The 19,576-nt window shown below is 35.0% G+C and overlaps 3 protein-coding genes across 4 annotated transcripts; 2 read left to right on the plus strand and 1 right to left on the minus strand.

Annotated features, from left to right (window-relative positions):
* The first annotated feature begins 3,673 nt into the window (after nucleotides 1-3,673).
* Nucleotides 3,674-6,390, plus strand: LOC122025525 (heme-binding-like protein At3g10130, chloroplastic). Of its 2 annotated transcripts, XM_042584336.1 has the most exons (9): nucleotides 3,674-3,918; nucleotides 4,004-4,093; nucleotides 4,184-4,254; nucleotides 4,825-4,876; nucleotides 4,959-5,029; nucleotides 5,124-5,228; nucleotides 5,346-5,481; nucleotides 5,926-6,035; nucleotides 6,103-6,390. In XM_042584336.1, exons 1-9 carry the CDS (start codon nucleotides 3,711-3,713, stop codon nucleotides 6,172-6,174), a joined length of 915 nt encoding a protein of 304 aa, XP_042440270.1. In that variant the 5' UTR covers nucleotides 3,674-3,710; the 3' UTR covers nucleotides 6,175-6,390. The 2 variants fall into 2 exon arrangements, with proteins under 2 accessions (XP_042440270.1, XP_042440271.1); XM_042584337.1 differs by lacking the exon at nucleotides 4,825-4,876 and having other exon boundaries at nucleotides 4,928-5,029.
* A 2,285-nt stretch (nucleotides 6,391-8,675) lies between these two features.
* Nucleotides 8,676-9,259, minus strand: LOC122022351. Its single transcript, XM_042580315.1, has one exon. The coding sequence runs from the start codon at nucleotides 9,224-9,226 to the stop codon at nucleotides 8,798-8,800; it is 429 nt and encodes a 142-aa protein (XP_042436249.1). The 5' UTR covers nucleotides 9,227-9,259; the 3' UTR covers nucleotides 8,676-8,797.
* Nucleotides 9,260-12,490: 3,231 nt separating this feature from the next.
* LOC122023991 (uncharacterized protein At2g27730, mitochondrial-like) lies at nucleotides 12,491-13,375 on the plus strand. Its single transcript, XM_042582469.1, has 3 exons — nucleotides 12,491-12,702; nucleotides 12,805-12,888; nucleotides 13,124-13,375. The coding sequence occupies exons 1-3, from the start codon at nucleotides 12,553-12,555 to the stop codon at nucleotides 13,142-13,144; spliced, it is 255 nt and encodes an 84-aa protein (XP_042438403.1). The 5' UTR covers nucleotides 12,491-12,552; the 3' UTR covers nucleotides 13,145-13,375.
* The last annotated feature ends 6,201 nt before the right edge of the window (nucleotides 13,376-19,576 follow it).

Raw genomic sequence — 19,576 nt, forward strand, 5'->3', positions numbered from 1 at the left:
GTTGGACCTTAGTATCAAGGGGGAAATTAAGAGTTTCAATGAAAGGTATGAAACTTTCATTAGGAAGAAACTCTTGACCTTGATTCACTCTTTTTGATGTGTGTCAAAAAGGGGGAGAGTAGAAAGGAGAATGGAGAATGTCTAGAGAATGTTCAGGGAAGAACATTGGAAAACCTAAGTTAGCTTATCGGGTTAACCTAACTTGATTATGGGTTTTGTCAAACATCAAAAAGGGGGAGATTGTTGGTGCAACTTTAGGTTAAGGTTGACCTGGTTGACCAGACTCGAGTTGACTTGACTCGAGTTGTGTTTTGATGTTTGACGAGTTATGTTTGACAATGTTTGACGTGAACAGAAAAGTTGTATCTTGATGTTTTACAAGGATACAAGCTTGGGAGATTGTGGGTGCAACCCGTGGTCAAGGTTGACTTGGTTGACCCGAGGTGTGTTGACCTGACTCGGAAAAGTCCAAGCAGGGAGCTTGGCACGGGAAAAGTCCAATCAAAGAGCTTGGCATGGGAAAAGTCCAAGCAGGGAGTTTGGCATGGTGAAAAGTCCAAGCAGGGAGCTTGGCACGGGAAAAGTCCAAGTATGGAGACTTGGCACGGAGAAGTCCAAGTATGGAAGCTTGGCACATGGGAAGTCGGAGAGGGCTCGGTAGCTCGTTCTCCGGACTGTCGGAGAGGGTTCGGAGCTCGTTCTCTGGACCGGATGGAAGTCGGAGAGGGCTCGGTAGCTCGCTCTCCGGACTAGGAGAGGGCTCGGAGCTCGTTCGCTGGACCGGATGGAAGTCGAGAGGGCTCGGTAGCTCGTTCTCCGGACTAGGTCGAGAGGGCTCGGTAGCTCGCTCTAGACCGGATGTGGAAAGTCCTGAGTGAAGCCTGCATACGGATAAGTCCCGTGAGTGAAGCGGTGGGAAAGTCCCGTGAGTGAAGCCGTTGTGAAAACCTTAGTGAGTGAAGCTAGGTGAAAGTCCCGTGAGTGAAGCCAGGCATGGGAAAGTCCCGTGAGTGAAGCTAGGCGGTTGGAAAGTCCCGTGAGTGAAGGCGGGTGGTCCTGGTGAGTGAAGCCGGTGAAAACCCTAGTGAGTGAAGCTAGGTGAAAGTCCCGTGAGTGAAGCCGGGCAGGAAAATCCAGATGGATCAAGGGTGATCGGACATCTGGTGTTGAGAAGGTCAAGTAGGTCAAGGGAGTGACCGGATACTTGACACGAAGAGAAAAGTCCAAGTGGGTCAAAGGGATTGACCGGACACTTGGTGGGGAGTCTTAGCAGGTCAAGGGAGTGACCGGATGCTAAGCATGATGTACCAAGAGGTCAAGGTTGACCGGATATTGGTTTGGACTTGGTTTGGGCAAAAACCAAGACCTGGATCGGTCTGGAGACCGATCAGAAAGCGATCAGTGTGCCTCTGTGAGCTTACTGATCGGTCTGGGGACCGATCAGCATGAAGCTTGATCGGTCCCCGGGACCGATCTGGGTACGCACAGAGAGTTGGGCAACTCTCTGTGAAAGCTTTCTGATCGGTCCCCACGACCGATCAGATCAGCCCCAGACCGATCAGGGTGATGCTTGATCGGTCTGTCCCTAGCCGTTGTGACTCAACGGCTAGGTTATTTCGGGCTTCTGTGTTCTGATCTTTTTGCTTGCAGGTTCGCACGCAGGTTGGCTCAGGATATCAGAGGTTATAAGAAGAGATCGAGGGCTGCTACAGTTAATCTTCTTCAACTTCTCCGAAGCTTCTGCTTCTACTTGATCTTCTTCTTGCTTCTGCAAGTGCTGTTCTACAGCTTTGTTAAGCTCGCTTCCGAAGCTTCGCGTGAGCTTCCTCGACTTCTTCGACTGGTTTCAGCTGCTGCTGTGATTCTGTGAAGTTGGTGCTTCATCTACAGATTTCAGTCGACGACGAGAAGGCAAGCAAGAGTTGTTACATTCATCTTTATATTTGTATCTTGCTATGCTTCTTGTACTTGTACTCTGATCTTGCTGTTGCAAGAGTTTGTGGTGAGGTTTCTCCACCCATAAGGAGTTTATATTAGCCGGTTTTCCGGGGACTCATCCACCGACGGATTGATAGGCTTCATCCACCTTACGGACACGCCGAGGACTAGGAGTTTCATCTCCGAACCTCGTTACATCGTCGAGTTCGAGTTTGAGGTTTGATCTTTCCTTTTTGCGTTCCTATTTAGTTATTTCCGCTGCGCTAACCCTAATCGTAGGAAGAAACGAGCAATTTGGGGTCGACTATTCACACCCCCCTCTCTAGCCGCGATCATCGATCCTAACACTAAGCTCCTGCACACTTAGACACAGGGATCAAACACAAAGCAGGACCTAACCTAAACTTGGTTGATCACATCAAAACTACCACGGGGTTCAACAGATGATTACCTCATTTCTTGGAAGAGTAAAAAAGCAAGATGTTATTTCTAGATCTTCCACATAAGTTGAGTATTGTGTCATGGCCTCAACTACTTGTGAGATAGTTTGGTTGCGTTGGTTACTTGCAGATATGGGTGTCTCTCTTCATCAACCTACTCCGTTATATTGTGATAATCAGAGTATTATTCAAATTACACGTAATTCAATTTTTCATGAGCGGACGAAATATATTGAAATTGATTGTCACATTACTTGTCACCATCTTCAAATTGCATTGTCTTTTATTCCTTCAAAACTACAGATTGCTGATATGTTTACCAAGGCACATTCCGCTTCACGTTTTCGTTTCTTATCTAACAAACTCTCAATATTTCTAGCTGTAGTATCGTAAGTTTGAGGAGGATGTTAGATTATATATTTATTTGTTTATAGCTTTTAGGATAATTTAGATTTTTCCTTTTTTTATAGAGCTTAGAGTTTCTTAACTTAACTATATAAAATCTTATACTCTATATCAATTTTAAGATCAAATAATATGATTAATTTTTTCCTTCTCTTCGTTTATAAATCTAAATTCAATTTAACTACTGGAAATTATTTATCCCTTTTTAGGGTCTTTAGTTAGTACATACCTTCTCCATGACTTAAAAAAAACATCTTTTGAGCAAATAGTTTAATTAATTTTCGATTGATTGATGATTGAAATTTTAATCTACAGATTATTATTCTCTTAGATCATAACTAAGATTTGTGAGTGTAGTTACAAAATTGATAGTACAATCTTTAATTGAGAAAGTGTGGCATTAGGCATTCGAACAAGGTTAACAAATCTTATTAGTGTTGTTTACTGATTTTATCGTTGTAATCAATTATTTATATTGTTGCAATTATTTTTTATCATTGTAATTAATTAAGATTTCTTATTATAATTCAATCCAAAATTGCATTTCAATATAAAATTGAGTGTTTATCTTAGGCTTTGTTTTGACGTTGGAAGTAATACAAATTTATTTATATTCTGATTACATTTCTCACGTGTCATCTAATATCTAACATTTTGTTTGAGTTGTGAATTTTATAAATTTGTCAATTGTCGATTTACCCCGTATTTAATCGATTTTTTTTATGCTCATAAAGACTAAATCTTGATCTAATAAATTTTTTTTTTTTTTTGAGAAAAAGAGAATTAATTTTAATAATACAATCAAGTTGATCTAGGATCGCCAGAATAATTAATTATTAAAAGATAAACACCAAAGAAAATAAAATCAAGCTCTTCAGTAGAAAATAAAATCCATCGATCAAAATTCAAAGCATAGAAGTGGAGGAGATGGCTACGCTGTGGAAACCTCCTTATCCAATTACCGTCTCCAGATCTCCGGGCCATCGGCGACGCTCGTGCTCCGGGCCGTCGACGACCCTCAAAGCTTCGGCGGAAGGAAGGGACGATGCACCCTGTAGAACCACGTCGGCTTGGGGTACCCGGTTCTCGCTTGTGCTTGCTCTAGCTTCGCAGGCCTCGTCCGTCTCCCGACGGGGTAAGGATCCAGAGATTTGGGATCAAAGTCGCAGTTTTGGAGAAATCGTTGTGTGTGACTGGTCCTTTGTTGTTCGCGGTGACAGTTTTAGTGGAGCTGGCGACGGAAACCGCGAAGTATGCTTTACCCCGGAGGAACTTTGAAGCGAGGAATCTGGAGGAGGCTCTGATGTCAGGTGTCAGTTCTTTTATGATGTCTTCTTCGTGTCGTGGCTACTGCGTTTAATCTTGATTTTTACGGTTTATTTCCCTTCGTTTTTGGTCAGTTCCGGATCTCGAAACCGTCAAATTTAGGGTTCTCAAACGGACGGAGGAATACGAGATTAGAGAAGTCGAGGTAAATGCCTCTGTTTGGTTCTGAATATATCGTTGCACTATGAACTTTTTGTTTCTTTCACCAGGAGTTCTATCACTTGTAGATTGAGTAAGCAATAGACATCTTACGACAATCTTATGAAGAAAAAGATATCAAAATTCAGAAATACAATTATTTATACGAGTTGAGAGAAATTATTTATTTAACTTGAAGGAAGATATCAAAGGGTCCAAATGAATTGACATTAACACAAAAATTTGATGAACTCAAAATTTTGGAGAGATTGATCATTTTAATTGATTGAACATTTTGCCACATGAAAGTGTGCAATACAAATAGGTTTCCATTGTTCTATTTCTAAAAGAAATAGGAATTGTGTAATCAAAGAACTTGGAAGATTACAACCAGGATTAGAGTATTTTTATTGGCATTTGTTGCTGGGAAGTTCTATATTCATCATCTAAGTAGATTTCTACTACGATTTACAAATTTCCTTTTCCATCTATGGCTGGAAAATTCTTCATGAATCTTCTATGTAGCTCTCTACTAGGATGTCATGTTTGATTACTGGTGAATTCTCTTGTTATCCAGGTTCTCTTGCACCAACAGTTGGCAGTAGGATTTCTTGATTCTTTAAAACTTGGTAATTTTCTCATGTGTATCAATGTAACCAATCTGTGTATCCAATAAACAGCCTTATTTCATCGCTGAAACAACAATGCCAGGAAAGACTGGATTTGATTTCAATGGTGCATCTCAATCTTTCAATGTCCTGGCATCATACTTATTTGGTAAGGTACAAGCCTCATTTACTTTAAAGAAGGAACAAAAAAAAAAATTCATTTCTTTTCTGTTAGAGTTGATTCTAATCTAGAGTTTTGTTTGGGCAGAATATTGCCAATGAACAAATGGAGATGAGTACTCCTGTTTATACTCGAAAATCTCAGTCTGATGGAGAGACAATGGATATGACAACCCCTGTAATCACCAAAAAGGCAAGTTGCCTTGAGATATTAGGTTTTTTTTTTCCTTTGTCAATTTCATTTTCTACTCTGGTTTGCTGGTAATCTGTATGCAAAATGCAATTGAATTAAGTTTTTTTCGTTGTCCAGTCTCCCAATGGAGATAAATGGACGATGTCATTTGTCATGCCATCCAAATACGGTTCTAACTTGCCAGTACCAAAAGATCAGTCAGTCAACATCAAAGAAGTGCCAAGGAAAATACTAGCTGTTACTGCTTTCTCAGGTACGTCTTTTGTTTTTCCTCAAAAAAGGTGTGTAATTCTATAAAGAATGGATTGATCATCTCATGTATCTTTTTTGTTTTTTGTTTGTCCCCTCACCATTTATAGATTGCTTTGTTCTTATAATCCGAGCAGGGACATTAGTAATTTGGCATTGAAATTATGTAGCTTGCTTCTTTTTAAAAATCATGGTAGGGATTATGGAAACATTTTTAGTTGGAAATTTCTTAGATTGTTGTCATATTGGAAGAAGTCAATTTATATTGTATTCATAGATTCCTCAAGTTTGCTTGTACAAATTGTATAGCTTCTTATTTAACGATGAACATGATACATTGCAGCACGAACAAACAATATGCCATTACTCAATATTCATATTATCCTATCTTTCCTTAATTATGTGACCGGGAGTATCATTGTTTGATTATCACTCCTACAATTATCAGGTTTCGTCACCGATGAAGATGTTAGAAGAAGAGAATCTAAACTGCGTGAGGATTTAAAGAGAGAAACTGACTTCCAGCTAAAAGTTGGTGCATCAGTGGAGGTTGCACAGGTACTACTTATTTAACCAATTTTGCTTTTATGGAAGATTAAGATAATTGTTCCTTGTGCTTTTGCAGTTCAATCCGCCATTTACACTTCCTTTTACCCGCCGAAATGAAATAGCAATTGAAGTCGAAAGGAAAATCTAGTGATTTTCTTTTTTATCTTTTTGAAAAAGCAGGCATTTGTAAAACACTAATGGACAGCATATCGTCACAAATGTAACAAAACCTAACCTCCTTGTAAGTAAGAATTTACAGTTGTAAGTACCTTCACTTGGATGATAAAAAAAATATGCATCTTCACTTGAAGAGACGATCCTGGAATTGACACTTCAATTGCTAGTTATATTTCTCTATTGTGTATATCGATCGAATCAGAACAAAATTATTCAGTATGTATTTTCTTTTGTGAAAACTAAAATTACACGGTATAGATGACAAAAGTGAAAAGCCATCCTACATGTAGGAACTTATTATGTATACTTACTTAATCTTGCACAACAATCTCAAGTGTGCTAATTGAGCTGGTCAAATTGCAACAGATGTACCCGTATCTTTCATGCATCTCATAGTGCTCCACTGAACTGAATTGGAATCTCACATCGCTACAAAACATGTGTGACCAGACAAATTGGATCATGGCCGGAGCACTATGCAATCCAGATAAATGGGATGCTAACTTCCTTGAAACTAACACGTTTTTTTCTTTTTACGTTAGAGCATCCGCAATCGGCTCTTCTACGCGGCTCAATTGAGTGAGCTCCTCCCTGTTTAGGGAGCCGTTTCTTCCCTGTTTTTTTTCTAATAAAAGAATTTATTATTTTTTTAAAATTTAGTTTTATTTTGTTTTAAAAAAAGATTTAAATAATAATAATATATCAAAAAATAATAATTTGTAAGAAAATAGGCAATATATAAAGGAGTTGTTTTGAGGTTTTTAAGGCACCTGTGATGGAGCCATGGAGGTTTATAGCATGAGGTTTATGCTATGAATTTTCCATTGTAAACCCCACTTCTACTATAAGGATGGAGTTTATAATTTTTCTCTAACCAGCTAGTCCTAAGATTTTGGGACCAGTTTGTCCTTTAAAAAAGGAAATACAAAAGGGTTTATGGTCTCCCTCTTGATATGTGCGTGAAGGCAGCAAGAGTTTGCTGCCCTATTTAATATTTTTAATTTTTTTAATTTATATTTTTTAAACATTTATTTGAATTATTATTTTTACAAAAATCAGTATAAAATTTAAAATACTAATATAATTATAAAAATTAAATTAAATTATTAATTAATATTATGTATAGTAAATAAAATTATAAATATAGATAAATAAGTAAATTGAGAGTGGGGTCATTAAAAAAAGTTATTGAAAAGATTTATCATAATGAAAATTTTAACTTTTGATGTCATAGTAATATGATAGAGCATAAATCTATGACTGCTAATGCTTTTATAGTGGAAAGGGATATGAGATTTTTTTATTTTTTATAGTACTGATGTAACATTAAGGAAGTTCTTGGAAGGTTCATGACTTATGAATACCCTTATGCGATGTTTATCTGGGAGAGTAGAAAGTAAAATTAAAAAAAAATTCATAGGAAATTTTTTTTCATCATTTATTTTATTAAAATTTTAAGAGGGAAAATTTTAAAATAAAAACAACGGATGAAAAAAAAACAACACGTGTATCCCTTGTGATTCACAAAATTACACTATATATATATATATATAACTCATAAAATTACTCTATATATAAAAAAACATGATACATATACCTTTTTTATTATAAAAATTATACTATATATATCTATCTTCCTTAATCAAGATAAACAAACAAATAAAAAAAAAATTCTATCTCTTTTTATTCCATATCCTTAAATTTATTTCATCCATACGTAATTCATTCTCCATATTTCTAAAACAGAGCATAAGAAAAGGAGGAGGGCCCACGTGGTTTATATCGATTTGCATGGTGCGGTAATCACTCTGCAAGAAAGCTTAAAATATTTTTGGCTTAGTAGGTTGAGGTTAATGCAAATTCATATTTGCTTGCTCTCAAACTGAATGAGATTTGTAGAATCCATTTGTACGTCATTAAAAATCTAACATGTCCCATCATGTCAACATAAAAAGTAAATGTCATTATTATACACTCCTGTCTGTAATGTCGTGTTTACTTAAGGTTTGAATGAGAGAAAGGATGAACTAGATTTGAGACAGTTTTCTTTGTTTATGTATCAAAACAATAATAACATATGGATTCTAATTCTATTTGTAGATTGGTTTTGGCTTATTTTGATGTTCATCTACAATTGAGCAGAACAAATTTTCCGTCCTTAAAAAAAAATAAATCTTTGTATTTTCGATCCTATTTGTATTCCTTTCCCTCTCTCTTTAGCGTTTCCTTTCTTTCTCTCATCTCCTTCACCTTACTTTTCCCTTTCTCTTGTGTTGAGGACATTTTTTCACAATTGATTCTTTTCCCTTCTTCGTCCACCCATGGAGTAAACCGGCATAAATATCAGTATTCGAATTACAGTTATTGGGGTTGTGTAACTTGCCCATCAATATATCCATAGGTAAAAAGGAATACTAAAAGAAAAAAGAAAGAAAGCAAAGCATGACTCGTGGAAAATTCATGTGTGTTTCATATAGACCATCGGTAGCTCATCGTTTGTTTCATGGGCTATTTTCCCTAATACATATGTTTATACCTGCTTAAAACTTAGTAAACTTACAAATCTTTCAGCTAAACCAGTCTATATATAATCTCTATTCCAGGCAGAGATCATCTCCTTCTGGTATGCTTTGTAAAGTAGGCCTCCACTCCATGGACCTTGTCTTCTCACCTGATGCACCACGAGCGCTCCTCAGCATGCCATCAGGGGAAACACCTCCTTTCCTTAGCATGTCCCGAAACTGTTGCTTCGTTATGACCATCTTGATTCTGATAAATCCATCTTCATCAGCACCTGTCTTGGCTAGTTGCTTCTCGGGTGGTAGACGATGGCAGAGTCTCCCATGCCTCATCGACATGGTTGGATCCGAGTATGTGATCCTCGGAAGTGTCTCAGAGATCGCATGCCCAGGGAACATATTCAGCACTTGTTGGGCCTTCAATGGTGATTGGTGCCGAAGTGTCTCCCCGTCCGTCTTCATTATTTCGATCACTTTCTCCTCAAGAACTAGGCAATTCCCCATGCTTGAGAATCAAGAGCTAGCGTTGGGTGAAAGGATACAAAAGTTGGAGAGAGGGAGGGACGGAGGGAGATTTCAGTATTTAAAAGGAGAGTTGGATCAAATGACCCTCTCGTTGTTTGATATTACAAGAAAACCCTAAGTTTTGTTTCTTCCATGACATCTTCAATGTAAAACTTTAATTAAATCTTAATCATTCTCCGTTTAACGAAGGACCATAATTATTCTCATAATCCGAATATCTCCTTAAATATCTGATCATCCTGATCTATTCTAGATCTCCCCGTAAGTATTTGCTTCCAATCACTATTCTGGGCCTCCCTACGAGCATATGATTACCCTGATCAATTCGTCTCTCAGCAAATATTCGGTTACCCTGATCTGTTTCATACCTCCCCGCAAGCATCCAGTGACCATGACTGGTTCTGGACCTCTTCACGAGTATTCAATCATCCTGATATACTTCGAGACCTTCCTGCAAACATCCAGTCAATCTAACCTATCCGGACCTATCCTTAACTTCATTCAAAGTGGCATATGACCTGGATGATGACTTTGATATCATTTATTATGTCCAAGAAATATTTACATATCTCCATAATAATATGATATTATTTAATTTAAACTTAGGCCCTTATGATTTTACTTGTGAGCACTTCTCAAAAACTCTCATCTCAATAAAAATATCTTATATGCTTTTAAATATATGATTTTTATTAAATTTTTTTAATATAGGACTTTCATCCCAACAGGGCTGCACCAGATTTGCATGCACGATTCAGTGTGACTCAGCTCCTTTGTGTCTCTAGAAGGTTTAAAATATATGATTAATTAATTCCATGCGAGAAAGCTTCCCTTACCTGGAAGAACAATGAGCTAATCGCTTGCGTGGTCGTAGAACTCAAGAACCAACGTGCCACTTGATTTTCTATGTGTGAAAAAGTAGGTTACAGTGGCGTGGCACGAAGGTAAAAGGAAGTAGCCGTGGCGTAACAAGAGGAAGAAAGGGAGAGATCTCATTTTTAAAACAACTCCATCGTATAATGGCAGTGCAATTTCTTTAATTATGACTCCAACTCTGCAATGCAACATATCCTAACGTATTCATTTGTGATGTAGTAATCAGTGACTCCAACTCTGCTTTGATCTTGTCGGTATCTTATGAAGTAATGTTTGATTGTTAATTTTGAGTGAGATCACGATCGTTATGATATATGCTTTGTCACAGGAATCCAAATATATAGTTGATCCAGAGAACCATCAAAGTTAGACTAGTAGAGTTTGGTTGGGTCAAACTGATCGACATTAACTGTTTCGGTGAATCACATACTCAGCACATCAAATAAACTGTTATGCCGACTGAAAACTTAGAGATGAATTTGTCAAATATATGGCTTGATTGGGTTATTACAGCCTTTTCATCTATGCGTTATAAAAAATGTTTATAAATTATTATGGAACTCTTTAAGTTATTTGTTCTTTAATTCCATGTTATATCGTCTAAAGATTAAGCACAATTTAAAGTAGTTACAAAAATTAAAATGGTATCTTTTTTATTCATATAGTCAAAAAGGCACTAATTAGGATGCTCTTTTGATTTTATATCGATGATTTATATTTATAAACTAATAGATTTAATTTAAATTTCTAATAATTATGTTATTTTTAAAAGTTTAATTTCATTAATTTTTAAAACTATATAACAATGTCGTATTTAATATGAATTTAACATGGTTGGGAAATGTTTCACAATTTACATGCTGATCTAGAGCTTAAAAAAAGAGTACGAAGACTTGCCCCGCTAATAATGGTAAGAGATAGATAGACTCACATGTTAGGATTCAAATTTTTCAAAGGACATATTATAATTGTATTCAAATCACTCATGATATTATGCCTTCCAGTAAGACTTATGTACTATTTTCATATTTACTCTGATAACAGATGAAAAATTTATATACAATCGAGATCGATCAACTTCAGAATTAACCTATTCAAATAATTAGATATTTGATTTTTTTTTTTTAAATGAAGGATGATTATTATTCCGATAAATACTGTGGGCAATTGAGCTACCAGTCAATGTACTTGCTAAAGTGTGCTCGCTCCAGAGATCGTCGGTGAAGGAGATGAGAGGACCTGATACACACTCAAAGGGAGAGTTAGATTGGCTGAGAGACATATTTCAGGGCTACTTCGACGCTCAAATTAAGATTTTCTTAAGATGGTGTATAAAAGAACGAAGATGGAGAGTCAACCTAGTGGCATTGAAGAAATCTCCTTCCTCTTTGTCCTTTTCTTCGTGAGTACTTACATGACCCTCCTAATAACATATTCATATAAATTGGAATATCTTCATTATAGGAGTCGAGGAGGGGACCAGATCCGACAACCGTTGATTACCTTCCCATTCATCTAACGTTACATGCTAGTAGGGGATATCTAGGGGACCGAATCTGATAACATCATAATCGCTCTCCCATTCCCAAGATATTATGTGTTCTAAAATATTCGCAAATACTGCTAACAAGGCCACGTATGGCATAGGCTTAATTTAGGAATGAAAAAAAGTTACATTAATGTGGAGTGGCCTTAGGAATATTCAAAGTTAGGATCGAAGACTGATCCACCCTTTGAGGGAGAGCAATAGCAGTTGGGGTAGAGAGAAATGATATTGGTGGGTGTAGCAAGGAATGAAAAGTAGAGAATGTGGCTGAGACTAAGAGAGAGTCTAAGACTAATATATGATCAATGACTTTGTCCTATAATCACGTGGATGAATATACTGACTCCTATCTGAGCAAAGTTAGATGTCCCTTATATTCAATTTGACTGGTTTTGATTTTGACTGAGATCAATACGACTCTTGAACTACGGGACACATAGGTATAGAAAAAACCTCCACATTAATTACGAAGAAAAGTGATCCAGTATTATTAGTTTCATGATAAGATATACACAAGTAAATTTCGGAGTCATTTTATTTAAGCACAGTGTCCTTTTTCCAATTGTTTCGAGACAGTGCCTAACGCGCTCTCATATTCGACCTGAGCTCAGCTTCTTCATGATCCAATCCAAAATCGATCTGGCCCGGTCCGCTATTTCAACACCTTCTACTGAGATTGAGAAACGCCTGGGTCGGGATTTTTTTGATAGACCTAAAAGAAAGAATTCTCATGAAAGAATGATACCGGTTTTATAAATCTGTGAGATGCCGTAACGGATTCCCGTTTTATTCCCATCCTTATCCGTTTTGTAGACGCATATAAATGACGGCTCCTTTCTTGGTGAGCAAGACTAGGGTAGACTCGACTAGACGTCAATAATTAATGGCGGCGAGAACTGCAGCGGCGCGCATGACTCGTCTGTGTCCGGCGACGATGGAGAAGCTTGCTCGGGCTAATCCTCGTTACTTCAGCGACGGCAAAGGCCGCATACTCAGCGAGGAGGAACGGGCCGCCGAGAACGTCTACATCCAGGTAAGCACCGCACCGACCGGGCAGCTTGTCGAATTCACCTCTTTTATGTTTTTAGCGTAGGCTCTGGCTTTCGATTCATCGGCGCGCGCACTTGTTGTGTAGAAAATGGAGAGGGAGCGGTTGGAGAAGCTGAGGCGAAAGGCCGAGAAGGAGAGGCTGGAGGCGGAGAAGGCCAAGTCCGAGATAGTGAGTACAATTTAGGGCTTCCACTTTCTCCGTCTTTCTTGTTCGAATATGGTTTCTAATTTGCGATGATCGGCGAGATTGATCGTTACCACACGGATCGAGCGATCAATCTTTACTGAAAAGTGGCAACTGTGTGGATAATATCGTCTTATAATCTTTCGTGTTCCGATTCCTCTGTCTTTATTTCATTCATCACGGCAGGGTCACCTTGATATTGTGTATGTGATTCTTGCAGAAAACCGAGGAACCTCACTAGTTCTGATGCTTTTAATCGTCAATCCAGCAGGCACTCCGACATCTATAAGATCAAATGGTTGGCTTAGCTTGTTTCTGAAGAACGTTGAATGATATAGCTGTGTTAAAATCGATGAAACGCTGCTGTAGTAGCTTCTCTTGCGTGGATGTATGTGTATATTATACTCATCTGTATATGCCTGTACATTAATCTTTTATTTTGTTTTCGGTGAGATGGAACTTATTTCAAGCATGTTTTGTGAATTCTGCTATTCTAATTCGTGATCATCGAGCTCCAGCAAGCTCCCAAATCCACGCCGCGCAAGTTCTTCAGCCGAATTCTTATAGCCAATTTTCTGGCCAGCGAGTTGCCCACTAGATTTGGCCGTCACATTCTATAAGTGCCTTAGCACGGCGAAGGTGCTGGAAGCTAAGTCGTGTCAGCCGGCCACTGGTGATGAGGATGTCGTTGGATATGATTATTGTTCTCATAAAATTGATCAATTCGAATTCTGTCTCTAAATTTATCTGTTCACGTATTTTCTATCGATCGAACGGATCAGATTATATTTTAAAATATCATGTTATTTTTAAGATATGTGTAATATTTTTGTGATGTACAAGACATTCTTGAGATATAATTTAATTCGTCCGATCGATAAGGGGACACAGGGACAAAGAAATTCAGAGACAGAGGATCCGAACTCAAAATTGACCGGTGAAAGAACGTAAATAAGCAAATATAATTCTTTTTCTTAGGTGATCAGTTGACCAATAAGATAAATTAGGAAGTGTATACGGAGTTCAGTATCTCTTATTATATTTTTCATTTGGAAGAAATTTTTTTATAAATATATCGTTTAGGATTTGAATTGACAATTTGGATGTTCTACTATGGTATCACGACCCAGGACAAATAAGCAAATAATCAAGCTCAATTAAAAGGAGCATGTTTTCTTAACAAAATTGATTCTCTAAAGTGCATTATACATTTGCTAATCTTTATGGAGTGTTGAACTTTTCTATTTTTATAGGAGTGGAGAAAAGACCCAATTTAGTCTTAAATATTGTGCCTAATGTCTGTTTAAGGGGTTAAATTAGTCCTCAATATTTTTTTTACCACCAAATTGATCTTTTCGTCATTTTTGGAATTAAATTAGTCGGAAAATGTGCACATAATTTGCACAAGCCATAGATTTCATCATCTGACACTAAACAACTAAATCTTCATTTTCCCAATTTTAATCATGGAAATTTAAATCTCACTTTTTTTCCCTCGGTTTCACACGTTAGAAGGGAAGTCACGATGTGTTTGAACTGTTGCACCACCTTCAGTCGATGGAGTTTATGCTCTTATGTTGATGAACCTTTCAGTCTTGTGTTCGAACAAGTAAAGGTTAATATTGTTACCGATATCATAGATTTTTGATTGTCTTTTCTGAATCTAGTAATGATCAGAAGAAATGTATATGATATTATAATTATTTTAACATAGTGGTTGCAACATACTTTTGTTTACAAAATTTGTCCACATCTTGATAAAGAAATAATTGTAGAAAATTTATGATTTATCATAAAATTTTATCTACATGTCTATATTTAAGAAGTATGACTACATGACAATGACAATGGGAGAAAAAATTATTTTTAATTTAATTGAGAATAATTTAGCTTTACAAGTCATATTCACCTCGTTTATTGATGACAAAAAGACGAATATGTTAATTCGCTCCGAGTGCCCCCACCAATTCGTCCTAGGGCCAACACGGAGGAGGTAAATCACGGGTGACTACTAGCCTTTGGAATAGTGACTAACACATAAGGAAGATATTTACCTCGACTTTATCGAAATTCGAACATATTCACCTCATTTATGATATACTGAATTGTCATTTGATTTTTATTATTTTTTCATTTTATGTTACATAAAATTATTAAACATAATTTCAATCTACATCAATTTTCTTTAAAATTACAAATTTTTTTGGTTTTTAGATGGCGCATGTTCTATTTCTAATGTTTTATTTTTTTTAAAAAAATAATAAATTAACATTTTTAGTCAGATACTATGTTCGGTTAGTATAATCCGGTATTTATCATAGTTGGAATGAAGCTAATGCCAAGGTTAACAAATTTAGCAATGCTTCCCAAATGTCTTGAATTTCAAGTAGGGAAGAGACAGTAAGAACTTTTGATATGCATATGAAGATAAAAATAGCATCTGTTTTCTCTACATCTATTGTCAAAGGTAGTTCAAGTGTTTCCTCTACTTCTAGTGTGAAAGCAAGTTCAAGTGTACCTTGTAGTTCAAGTTCAAGGAGAAAGCAATCAGAAAGAATAGATAAATTAAAAGCTTTACTATTGAATTTAGAAAATGAGAATCACAAGCATGCCTCTAGGGTTGTAAAAATAATCAAGGAGATAAAAAAATTATAATTTAGCGATGATGATTAAACATGTTTATCTTGCTTATAAAATTTTATTAGATATGATATAAGGTTGTTGTATTGAATCTCTTTCAATTATATATACCATTATGAACTTGGAATTATTTTAAACAATGTGCATGTTTAAAATATTATTAGAATCATTATTGAAAAATAATCCCACAATCCACTACATGATTAAACCATGGATATGTGTAACACCATCCAAAACTCCATTACATGAAACAAAATCACTTCTTCCTTATATATCCTTGAGAAGAGCTAGGCTTCAAGACATAATCTACTGGTGAAGACAATGATAGTCCCATTCTACGTCAAGCATCTATGTAAGATCTCAGCCTCGAGACTACTGCAAAGCTAGTTCCATCTTTCACAAAAGTAAATTTGTGAATATTAATTAATTGGTTAACATATAATTATCAAAACAGAATAATTAGAAAACATAGAAACTGATTTGATAATTTATACTATTAAAATTAGTATAAAAAATTAAAGCAACTTATATTTACAAAGGATATTGAGCATGAGCTCCATTGAATATATAAGATCGTATCCTTTGGTCTACTTTTTGTGAACTAGAGGATGATCCACAATATAATTACGATCGGATTGCAGCCGCAATTCAATCGTAATTGGTTGTGATTCCTCCTTAAGTTCACCATCTATCAAAATTATAGTTTGAGTCTGGGTAGATGGCCGGAGACCGCCCCTCACTCGGCGTCGAGTAGCCCGACCACTCGTACACCGCGAGTGGCCTCTAGGCAGTTTTCGACCACCTATCGCGACCCAAACTATAACTTGGATGGAAAGGTGAATCCAAGGAAGGATCAAAACCAATTGCAGTTGAATCACGGCTGTGATCCGGCTGCAATTACATTGTGGATCATCCCCTGGTCCACAAAAGGTGGACTAGAGGATCTTCTCTCTAAATATATACCCCAACTTGATGTGGTCTTCTCACCTACGTCCAAAAAAGACAACAAAAAATCTATAACATCTATTAAAATATTTACCTTTATTTGTTCGAACCCAAGACTAAAAGGTTCATCCACATAGGAGCATGAGCTCCATTAGTTGAAGGTGGCGCAACAGTTAGAACCCATCGTGGCTTTTCTTCCGACGCGTGAAGCCTGGAGTTCACCGATACGATTTTGAGGGAGAAGAAAGTAAGATTTAGAGCTCCATGAGTGAAATTGAGAAAATGGAGATTTAGTCGTCAAATTGGTCAGATGATGAAATCTGTAGCCTATGCAAGTCACGTGCATATTTTTCTTCTAACTTAATCCCAAAAATGACAGAAGGACCAATTTGATTTAAAAAAAATAGTAACGTTTAGGACTAATTTGACTTATTCAAAATGTTTGGAACTGAACCAGACATTAGGCACAATATTTAGGATTAAATCGGGTCTTTAATTTTCCCTATAGGAGTGATAGGAGGATATTTTCAAGTTGAAATGAATGGTCAAGGCTACTATAAAGTTAGAAGCTTCTTGCACTCTAGAAAACATTTAAGTATTTTTTTAGTTGATATATACTATAGAAGAGTTTTTATCCATAATCATATCACATATCATTTTGCCTAAAAAATATCAGAGATTTTTTAGTAGATTCAAATTGAGCATTCATGTGTTTTTGAATTAAAATATTTTATTAAAAATGATTTTTGTAAAACTTCTTTAAAATTTTGAATTTTAATTAGACAATATGTTAGAAATTTCTTAAGAGGTCGAGTGTTTAACTCTTTTGTGAGTATAAAAAAAAATAAATTGAAAATGGTCCGTGGTTTTACCAAGTTAAAAACAAAAATTTATCAACGATCCTTGAGAGCACATATTATCTTATTTTGAACGAAAAATCATATTAAAAAACATTTAAGAATCTCAAGTGAAATATTAAAATATTCTCAAAGAGTTTTTTCCGTACAAAGTGATAAAGTTATTGGCTCCTTATTTATTTTTTAAAATTAAAAAAAAATACTTAAACATTTTATTTGATACTTTCAGAAAACATTTTTTCCGATTGTTTAGTTAATGTGATCTGATTTTAAGTCATCTGTGTAGTTTTTGGTAATGACCTTGATCAGATCAAATCTTCTATCAAATCTTCTGTCCTCAAATTTATCTATTCCCATATCTCCTGTCGATCGGACGGACCAGATTACATTTTAAAGTATCATAACATCTTTAAGATATGTGCAATATTCTCGTGATGTGCAAGGCATCCTTGAGATGTAATCTGATCCATCCAATCGATAAGGGGACACAGAGACGAAGAAATTTGGGGACAAAAGATTTAATCTCGACCTTGATGATTTATTTCAACTAAAGAAAATTAAATATTATCCCTCATTCTCACAAATTTATCAACATATTTTTATTTTGGAAATGAATAAATTTTGGCTTGCAAAATAATACGTGGAACAAGTTAATAGAATAATAACATATTTAAAGGACAATGTATCAATAGATGTCCCAAGGCTATTCTCTAGAAAATTTTATTCTGTCAAGATTTCTCAATTTATTCTGAATAAATTTTTAATAGAAAATTTTCAAAAGACAAAATCAATCACATTTGTTGGATTAAAAAATTAAATACCTTAATTATAAAATAAATAATAATAGACCTGGGCACTTGTTTGGATTGAATTTCAGTGGGTAAATACACTTATAACTTATTTATTTTTTTGGCGTAAATTAGTGTTCCATGCTCATAAATTGATAAAATAAATATTATATTGATCATAATAAAAAAGTCAAGGAAGATATATTTTTTAACATCATCCGTCCAAGATATTTATAGAAATTTCTCTATTTATGATATTATCAATTCTAAGATATGAAATTAAATAAAATTATAACAGTAAATATTTTTTATATAAAAATTATTAAAAAAAATTATTAATAAATTTTAAAATTATTTTCAATGAAAAAGAAAAAAAAATTATTAACGTAATTTAATTTTAGATTTCATCAAAATTAATTATTAATGATTCCGATTCTAAATTAAATAGTAAGATTTATCAAATTTATTTATAAAATATTTTTTCGAGCTCAAGTTTTTTAATATAGCTGAACTAACAACACAAACGTTGTTATCATTATAAATTAGATTAAATATTCATATATATAAATACAAATTTAAAAAATTACAATTAAATTTTATACAAATTAATAAATAAATTTATTCATAATTTACTTATAATAATAAATCAAATTTATTAGTGTTCAATTTTATTTAATTTTTATTATATGATCGTGGTATAAAGGGAGGTAAATCATAAGAACTTCATTCAATAATAATTACGTATATACAAAAGGGTTGAGACAACTAGTAGGTATTACGTATCCGCTGGGAATCGACTCCATGTCTATTTACAACAATATATTTACATGAATCAATTGTGTCAATCAGTACAAGTTATTTATTTATTTTATTACGATAACAAAGATGATTACATTCATCCTGAGTATTCCTCATAGTATGTTCTTAAATTATATGAACATCAAATGACTAAGGATGAAAAGAATTTTTTTTCAAAAATATATATTCATTAAAAATTAATCTCTATTTTATTATAATAAATATATGGAACTATGGTTTTTTTAAATTGTTAAGTGAACGGGAAGGGAGAGAGGGCTTTTCCACTGCCGGTTCATTTACAATCCTAATCTAGTCTTCATGGAAAAATAAATAAATAATAAAAGGAAAATAATTTTAAGGAGTTAAAAGAAAAACGTCTCTCTTGTTTTTATTTTTTTTACCGTTTACATGATAAAGCTGTTGGAAAAAAGAATTATCGGAGAAGAAATAAAAAGATTATAGAAGAAAAAATATGGAAGAGGAGGAGAATCTCTACGTGGAAGAGGAGAAGAATAAAATAAAAGACTCAACTTACTTCATTCATAAAAAAAAAACATATTTATAGACTTATTGGATAAACATCAATCTCAGATAATCATGACTCCTTTTTTTAATTATTATTTTATCACCACGAAACTCTTGTTC

This window comes from Zingiber officinale, chromosome 9B, assembly GCF_018446385.1.
Source record: "Zingiber officinale cultivar Zhangliang chromosome 9B, Zo_v1.1, whole genome shotgun sequence".
NCBI lineage: Eukaryota > Viridiplantae > Streptophyta > Magnoliopsida > Zingiberales > Zingiberaceae > Zingiber > Zingiber officinale.

Excerpts from the sequence above, each read along its gene's own strand:
- LOC122025525 (XM_042584336.1), top strand. The coding sequence starts at position 3,711 with ATGGCTACGCTGTGGAAACCTCCTTATCCAATTACCGTCTCCAGATCT. Across the intron at positions 3,919-4,003 it reads CTCGTCCGTCTCCCGACGGG|TTTTAGTGGAGCTGGCGACG; the intron begins GTAAGGATCCAG and ends TCGCGGTGACAG. Across the intron at positions 5,229-5,345 it reads CCCCTGTAATCACCAAAAAG|TCTCCCAATGGAGATAAATG; the intron begins GCAAGTTGCCTT and ends TTCGTTGTCCAG.
- LOC122022351 (XM_042580315.1), bottom strand. The coding sequence starts at position 9,226 with ATGGGGAATTGCCTAGTTCTTGAGGAGAAAGTGATCGAAATAATGAAG.
- LOC122023991 (XM_042582469.1), top strand. The coding sequence starts at position 12,553 with ATGGCGGCGAGAACTGCAGCGGCGCGCATGACTCGTCTGTGTCCGGCG. Across the intron at positions 12,703-12,804 it reads CCGAGAACGTCTACATCCAG|AAAATGGAGAGGGAGCGGTT; the intron begins GTAAGCACCGCA and ends CTTGTTGTGTAG. Across the intron at positions 12,889-13,123 it reads AGAAGGCCAAGTCCGAGATA|AAAACCGAGGAACCTCACTA; the intron begins GTGAGTACAATT and ends TGATTCTTGCAG.